The sequence below is a fragment of the Vipera berus genome (genome assembly GCF_964194415.1).
Source record: "Vipera berus genome assembly, chromosome: 1".
NCBI classification, from domain to species: Eukaryota; Metazoa; Chordata; class Lepidosauria; order Squamata; family Viperidae; genus Vipera; species Vipera berus.
In genome coordinates, this window is record NC_138202.1 from 138,152,606 (window position 1) to 138,161,616 (window position 9,011).

Consider the following 9,011-nt stretch of genomic DNA (forward strand, 5'->3'; position numbering starts at 1 on the left):
ACTGTACAAGTTACTTTAAAAAACAATACTAGTCTAACATTACTTTCCGTTTTTTATTCAGTTTTATTATACCATCCACAAATCTCCTTTCTATTTTTTCTTAATTTTTTTTTACCTTCATTGTAATTTAAGTATCTATAATAAAATAAACAGAAATATATAGACAGCCAGTTTGGTCTAGTGGTTAAGTCCTCAGCAACAAAGTGGGAGATTGTGAGAAAGTGAAAGTCGCTGGGTGACCTTGGGCCAGTCATTCTCTCTCAGCCCAACCCGCCTCAAAGGATTGATGTTGTGGGGAAAATAAGTTTATTGGGTATAATCGCCACCTTAGATTATTTGTAAAATAAATAAATAAATAGCATACCAAGCTTGATCAAGGACCTTCGATTATTTGTTAAATAAATAAATAAATAAATAAATAAAATGTCAAGCTTGATCAAGGACCGCTATTTACAGACCAATGACTTGGAATCCAAACTCAAAAACCAGAATTAAGTTTAGGTTCAGTTTCAACAATTTGACATTAATAGTACACAATATTTCAAATCCAAAACTTCAGTAAACATTTGTACAGAACTTCCATTCAACCCAGTAGGCCAGAAGAGGTTGTATTTTGGAAACAATTTTATCACTACTCATCTTTAAGATAATTTTACCTGCCACTTCTTTCTAGTGCAAATATAATTCCTTTCTTCTGAAAAGGAAGCAGCTTTTCCTTTAGCTTCTCAGGTAGATAAGAAAGTTCTTCATCAGCATCAGAATTTGAACATGAGATTCCAACTCTAGGACTCTCCTGGATAATAGCTGCCATCTTTATTCTAGCAAAAGTGAAAAAAGGGGAGGTTATTAAAAATTCAGCATTATTCTTCATTACTATTCAGCAATGTTGAAGACAACATAGACTAGTGATGACAAACCTTTTAGAGACCGAGTACCTAAACTGCAACCCACAACCCACCTATGTGTCGTCGGGTGCTGGGGGGGTGTGCCCCATTGGGTGGGCATGACCCATTGGGTGGGCGTAGCTGCGGTGGTAACGGCAGACTGGGTGGGACTAAAAAGTTCAATCAATCAATTCCAACTTTGCGAGATCTTTTTTTCCCGCAAGAAGTTGAAATTGATTCATTGATTGAACCTTTTTTTTTGTTTTGCACACGGCAGCAGAGGCCTAAAGCAAAAGTTTTATGAAAACCAGCTGAAGGCCTAGGACTGGGGCGACGGCGTGCGTGCATGCCCACAGAGGGCTCTGCTTGCCACGTGTGGCACGCATGCCATAGGTTTGCCACCACTGACATAGACAATAGCATTATACATGGATCATTAATTTGGGAATAAAATGACAGGACAAGAACCAATGGATGGAAACTAATCAAGGAGAGAAGCAACCTAGAACTAAGGAGAACTTTCCTGATAGAACAATTAATCAGTGGAATAACTTGCCTCCAGAAGTTGTGGGTGTGCCAAAACTGGAGGTTTTTAAGAAGAGATTGGACAACCATTTGTCCGAAATGGTATAGGGTTTCCTGCCTGAGCAAGGGATTGGACTAGAGACCTCCAAGGTCCCTTCCAACTCTTTTATTTTGTTATTGCTACATACAGTAGTTACACAGGAGTGTGTTTCTATTTGCGCGTGCATGCATATAGACACAAAATAAAATATCTTTCAAAGGCTATTGTAACCAGTGTTTTTATTCTACAGAAAATTCACTGATGAGAAGACAGCTAATAGAAACACTCACGTTGAACATCATAAAAAGCAATGTAGCTTGTAATTATAAAAGATGAAAAGATAATACTAGCAATTAATTACAGTCCATTAACAAACATGACATTATGACTGATATAAGCAATAGAGCAAGGTTCTAAAAATCCAAGTAGTTTATAATCTGTTTAAGGAAAATAACAGAACGGGATGAAATATCTTAACAATTCGAAGTTTTGCTTAATGAATCTTATTAATGCAATCAAGAGAGTATCTAAATCTACTTATTCATTGTACTTTGGGAAGATTGGTAGGCAAAAAATGTGTACATCCATAGAACATATGGGCCAATAGTATTCAAAAGATCCATATATCCTCATTGGGATCCATATTTTAAAAAAATAATCTTGAGATTTTGTTTGGGTATTTCACATATACTCTGATTCACTTACATGAGAACTTTTTTTAACCCTAAGCTTTGTGAAAATATTAGCCACAGTCCAAATTAATCAATCACGTCCATTTACTAGATTTTTGGTACTGAAATAATAGCCTAACAATGAGCCCTTCCCATTCTCTTACATGTTGACTACTAGTAAAAATTAGATGCTAAACAGTAAGAAGAAACATTATTACTAATTTTTTTCATATAGACAAGTTGTTTCTCTTTTTCTAGGAGACTATTAGAAATCTCCTAAAACCATGCAGGGAACATTGTATTGTGCAAAAACCAGAACACAAATGCTACATTATGAGATCTTTTGAGGAGGTGAGGTAGAAGTGGCATTGGTCCAATACAGATAGTCCTCAACTTATGACCACAACGAAGCCCAAAATTTCCATTGCTAAGCGAGACAGTTGTTATGTGAGCTTTGTCCCATTTTGCAACCTCTCTTGCTATAGTTATTAAGTGAATCACTGCAGAGGTTAGTCACACGATTGTTAAGTGAAGCTTAACAAAGCTTAACATTGACTTTGAAAAAGGTGATGACATGATCCCAGGAAATTGCAACCATCATAAATACATGCCAGTTGCCAAGCATCTGAATTTTGATCACGTGACCACGGGGATGCTGCAACTGTCATACATGTGAAAAACAGTCACTTTTTTCAGTGCTCTTGTAAGTTTGAATGGTCACTAAACAAATGGTTGACCTGTACAAAAGTTTGCTTCATACAAAGGATTGCCTAATACATGCTGTGAATTTATTTCAATAAGTGTTTCTGTAGCTATTCCCCAAATAATGACATTCCGCAGACTTGAGTACTGAGGGCAGAAGGTCAGTGCCTAAAATAGTATTGGCCATCTATTCTATAGGATATCAGATTGAGGAAGATCATTCTGAAGTACAAACTGACGATATTTTATTGAGATCCTCAAAAGGTTCCATCCTTTTTATAAGGCTAAATGATTATATGCAGAGCATGAATAAAAATGTAACAGATCTCTGAGAGCATATACCAACAGTCCTTAATTCACAACCACAATTGGGAAAATTGGTCACTAAGCAATGCAGTTGTTAAGTGAGATCATATGGCCACAATTTTATGATCATTTTTACCGTGGTTGTTAAGAGAATCACATGGTTAAGTGACGAATGGACATAGTTGGCTTCCCCAATTATCTTAGCTTGTTGGAATCCATCTGGAAAGCTCACAAATCGTAATCACAAGACACTGCAATCGGAAATGTGAGCCAGTTGCCAAATGCCCAAATTGCAATCTCATGACTGTGGGACTGGTGCAGCAGTCATAATTTCAAGGACTTACTGTAAGTCACTTTTTCCAATGCCATCGTAACTTTGAACTGTCATTAAATGAATAGTGTAACTTGAGGACTACCTGCATTTGATTTTTTTCTTGTCAATGGAGTTGTGATAGTAGCCTTAAGAACTCCCTCAATTCAAAGATTCAGATTGCTGTGGTCTTGCTATCCGTGATGTATTAGCAAAAGTGGATGATATCCCGATTACTTCTTCCTGCAACTCAAATTGGAATCTGCTAGTTTTCAAGACTGCATCCTCAAGAATACCATATTCCCAATTTACTTGGGAGTAAATTTCATTAAACAAGGTTTTTGGAATAAAGCCAAAATAATCTTACGTGAAAGCCACCTGGTCAAGGTTTTTAATATGAACAAAGTTGTCTTATATATCAAATAAATATGCCAATTTGGCATAAACAAAAGATACCTTTTATATTAAGCTAATACAATAATTTACATTTAGGTCTGATAAGAAAAAATGTTCCATATATTTATTTTCTCAAATTTCTATTTTGTTTTGTTTTTCTCCAAATGCCTGGAAATTACACTTGTCTAATTACTCTTGATTTAATTTTTTTCTGTTTATAACTTAACTTTGAACAGCCTCTTAAAATTTCCAGAGACACCATTGTATTGCCAGCTGTGTTCTGCGGAACAGAGTCCAACATTTGCTCTAAATGTTCTAGTGAGTTATATATCAAATATGTTCTCATTATTGCTGTACCAACATTTTCTTTTGCTGATTTTCAACCTCTCTCATTCAAGCTGAATAAAAAAAGATTGTACTAAAAAAAAGCAACAGAATACATAATGTTGGAGACAGTACAGAATAGAAAACAATGCCATCTACCACTCTATTATAATAGTATTCTAAACTCAAAAATTCCACCAAAAGAGATTGAAAAGAAATTCTAAGTCAACCAAAGAATGAGGTAGAAGAAAATAAGGTTCTAAAAACATGCAAGAAAAAGGAAGAAGCTTTTATTAAATTTAACAAAAATTTCAGGAAATACATTTGAAATTGGTTTTAAATCTTCCTTTCATTCTTGGAGATTTAAAAGTGTGCTAATGCCTGTTTTTAGTCAATCTACTTTGCTTGACTTTTTTAGGGTATCTTGATATTGCCAGTATTAAACTTGCGAGTGTTTATGCCTATAGAACAGGGGTTCCCAATCTTGGCAACTTAAAAGACCTGTGCACTTCAACAACCACAATTCTCCAGCCAACATGGCTCTCTGGGAAATTTTGGGAGTTGAAATCCACACATTTTAAAATTGCCAATATTGGGATTCCCTGCTGTAAAATACCAATTTATTATCAGAATTGATCACTAAAGCCAACGATAAGTTGGCTTTATTTAAAATAGAATAGAGGTGGAAGGGACCTTGGAGGTCTTCTAGTCCAGCCCCCTGCTCAAGCAGGAGAACCTATACAATCTCAGAAAAGTGACTGTCTAGCCTCTTCTTAAAAATCTCCAGTGATGGAGAGCCCACGATTTCTGGGGGTAAGCTGTTCCACTGATTAATTGTCCTCACTGTCAAGAAGTTTCTCCTTAACTCCAGGTTGCTTCTCTCTTTGAACAGTTTCCAACCATTGTTTCTCATCCTTCCCTCTGGTGCTTTGGTCAATAACAGCCCCTCAAATAGTGGAATACTGCTATCATGTCTCTCCTATTTCTTCTTTTCTTTAGACTAGCCAAACCCAAGTCCCGCAGCTGTTCTTTGTATGTTTTAGTCTCCAGGCCTTTGATCATTTTAGTTGCTCTTCTCTGAATTTTTTTTCCAAATTCTCAACATCTTTTTTGTTATATGGTTACCAGAATTGGCTGCAGTATTCCAGGTGTGGTCTCACTAGGGTTTTATAAAGCGGTACTAATACTTCGCGTGATCTTGATTCTATGCTTGTTTATACAACCCAGGATTGTATTAGCTTTTTTGGTTGCTGCTGCACACTGCTGGCTCATAGTCAAGTGATCGTCCACTAGGACTCCAAGGTCCCTCACAGTTAGTGTTTTTGAGCCAGGTCTCGCCCAATCTGTTCTTGTAGCTTTGATTTTTCCTGCCTAAATGTAAAACTTTGCTTTTCTCTATATTGAAACTCATTTTGTTGGATAGGGCCCATTGTTCAAGTTTGTCAAGATCTTTTTGGATCCTGGGTTTGTCTTCTGGGGTGTTGGCCACTGCTGTCAGTTTGGTGTCATCTGCAAATTTGATGAGTTCTCCTTCAATTCCCTCATCTAAGTCCTTTATGAAAGTACTGGGCCTATGATGGAACTTTGTGGTACTCCGTTGCTTACGTCTCTCCATGTGGATGTGGTGCCATTGAGTACTCATTGAGTACAGTTTGCCAGCCAGCTACAGATCCATCTAGTGGTGAATATTAAAAGATATTTCCACAACATGGTAAGTATTTTCTGGGGTGCAGTGTTGAAACATCTAGTCAAGTCCTATTGTATTATACTGATGTTTCCCAAAATATGTTCTCTTTCCCACAAAGAACCCTGTGAGGCAGATTGGGCTGATAGAGAATGACAGGCCAAAGTCACTCAGCCAGCTAAAGAAGGAGTAGATCCTCCTGGTTTCTCTACCTAAACGTTTTAGTCAGTAGTCCTCACTTTACAACCATTGAAGTTATGAAGGCACTGAAAAAAGTGACTTATCATCAGTCCTCACATAATATGACCATTGCAGCATTCCTGCAATCACATGATTTGGTTGCTTGGCAACTGTTGCATATTTATGACTGCTTCATTACCCCAGTCACATGACCACCATTTTGCAATTTTTCCAGCCAACTTCCAACGACTGTTACTTAACAACTGCAGCGATTCACTTAACAACTGTGGCAAGAAAGGTCATAAAATGGGGCAAAACTCACTTATCAACTATTTTGCTTCACAACAGAAATATTGGGGTCAGTTGTGGTCGTAAGTCAAGGACTTACTACCTGTAAAAGCCAACAATAATTCAGCTCCATCTCAACCTTTACTCAGAACACACTGGCCTTGTCAAGAAAGTCAGATTAATTTCAGGCAATTTGGGAATTATCCTATTTTTTTCACACAGCACCATTAAACTATATTTCAGTAATACCTTTCCCATTCCCTTTGGCCTACTAACAACTCAATTTTAAAATGGATATAGAGATTCCTCCAATTAAACCTGCAGCAACATCAGAGTACAGTATGTGAGATTATGTGTGTTTAATTGACTAAACATATATATTTCGGGGGAGGGGCTTTACCATAAGGGGGCCATGCAATACATCAAACTCCCACCAAGTTCATACAGTAGTAAATCCACTTTCAACACACCGAGCATTTCTTGTGCCCAAATAAAGCTTAACATAAAGTTAAGCCAGCGGCTGAGCTTACACCACATGCTGAACCGCAAACTACCCAACTCCGTTTTAGCCTAGTTTTGCAGTAAATTTAATGAGCATCTGTCCTAGATATAGGACAACAGCCAAAAAACATCCATGCAATCTTTAATCTTGTTTTTCAAAACAGCAATTCCAGGAGCTAGCACAATGCATTAAAGAGAGAGCACATTGCCACGTTCATTTAGGGACATCATTGCAGTCCAAGGGCAGAGGCTAATTTGCTCTTCCACTCTGCACAAAACCACGCAAAGAATTCCTCACCAAACCACATTCGCCGAAGCAGCAACAGCTTCTTTTTTCCTCCGCTAACCAGAATGACCTTTTTTTTGGCGCTTAAACCCGACGGAAGTGACTTCACTAGTGGCGGGACGAACCCGACTGCTTAAGTAACGCTTCCCGCAGAACTGTAAATCAAAGCGGTGGGGTGGCTTTGCTTCTTGCTTTGCTTAATGCTGCCACCAAGGCCGCAGCGATAAAGGCGATTTTCCTCGCGGATTGAAATCCCGAGTGATTTCTGGTTTTTCTCATAAGAAAGCAACCCTGCATTTTGCGTGCGTGTTGGGGATAAAAACTCCCTAAGCCTCCGAAGCCGCGCTACAAAAAGGAATTGGGCTGCAGTATTGGGGAGGGTGGATTTAATGAAGGGAAACTGCCGTCTTTATAAGTATTTTGTGTTCCTGGAACAGAACGATGCGAATAATGTCTTAATTCTTGAGCTGGTAGTTGAATTGGACGGCAATTACAGAATGAAAAAGCCAATTGGTTTGGTGGGTTTATGAACATATGGGAGACCTAAGGTCAGATAATGATTATGAGAATGAATTAGGAGCATGAAAGGTGCTTCAACTTAGTATACTTAAAGAGGCTTGCGTCTGAGTAGATATGTATGGAATTGCATGTTAAAGCAGATTAACTCTCCTAGAAATACTTTATAGCACTGTTTCTCAACCTTGGCAGTCTTAAGATGATTGGACTTCATCTCCCAGAATTCCCCAGCAAGCAGTATGCAGCTCTGTGCAGTCTTAGAAACTCAGCTGGCTTGCACAAGAGTTTGATCTAATACTGTGGTAAATCCTTATATATTTGGCTGTCATTTTAGTGCATGTTGATTGCTGAGGCATTCTAATCTGTTACTAATTGAATAATGGAACGATTAAGTAATTCTAGACTCCAAATGTAATACAGTCTAATAACCCTCTGCTCCTTAGCTAATAGGACATATGTTGTTTGCTTCAAACTGTAACAAACTAGCTCTGCTATCCCTCTTGATTCAAAATTTCTGTCCTAGTGAGTAAATCCATATGACAAATCTATCCTAATCTGGAATGATTTACTTGATAATCCAGTGTCAGAGAATTTTTTAAAAAATATTTTAACTTCTATACCTGCTCATCTCAATCAACCTGACTCTGGGCAGCAAATAATTAAACCCAGAAAAGCACACAAATTATTATATTATATTATATATTATACTATACTATACTATACTATACTATACTATACTATACTATACTATACTATACTATACTATACTATACTATACTATTATATATATATTATATATGTGTGTGTGTATACACACACACATATGTGTAGGCAATCAAAAGTTATAGCATAAACATTAACAGTATAACCAGGTAACAAAGCCCTGTAGCATATAGCCAAGTCATTAAAGCCTTACAAAGGCTAACAGGATCTAGGCCATCCTGAGCTCCAAAGCAAGAATGCTCCACGGTTCAGGGGCTACTGCCAAGAAATCACCAGTCTCTTGGTACTTGCCAGCTACCATGTCTTGGCTGACAGGACCCACAGCATCCCGAGCTTACTAGATCGAATTAGACGAATAGAAACTATTGGGAGAAGATGGGCCATTAGGTAATCCCAAGCCATGTAGGGCTTTAAAGGTAACAACCAGCACCTTCAATTGCACTAGAAATTCCAGCAACCAGTCCAGTTCCTGTAGTAGTGGTGTTACATGTATCATATAACAGGCACTATGTTTTGCAGGAGTTGAAGTTTCCAAATGCTATTCAAGGGCAGTCCCATGTAGAAGAGTGTGTTGCAGTAATCCAACCAGAGAGCATGAGTGAATGAACAAAGCCGCCTGATCCAAGAATGGGCACAACTGATGCACAACCGAAAGGCTCTTAGCCAGAACTCCCA

The 9,011-nt window shown here is 37.9% G+C and overlaps 1 protein-coding gene across 1 annotated transcript in view; it reads right to left on the minus strand.

Moving 5' to 3' along the window:
- ZRANB3 (zinc finger RANBP2-type containing 3) overlaps nucleotides 1-811 on the minus strand; it is a gene marked incomplete at its 5' end in the record, with an annotated part of 57,339 nt that extends 56,528 nt beyond the window's left edge. Inside the window, one exon of the mRNA XM_081341981.1 lies at nucleotides 657-811. Within this exon, the coding sequence (XP_081198107.1) occupies nucleotides 657-811 (155 nt within the window). The remainder of the gene's footprint in view (nucleotides 1-656) is intronic.
- Between the last annotated feature and the right edge of the window lie 8,200 nt (nucleotides 812-9,011).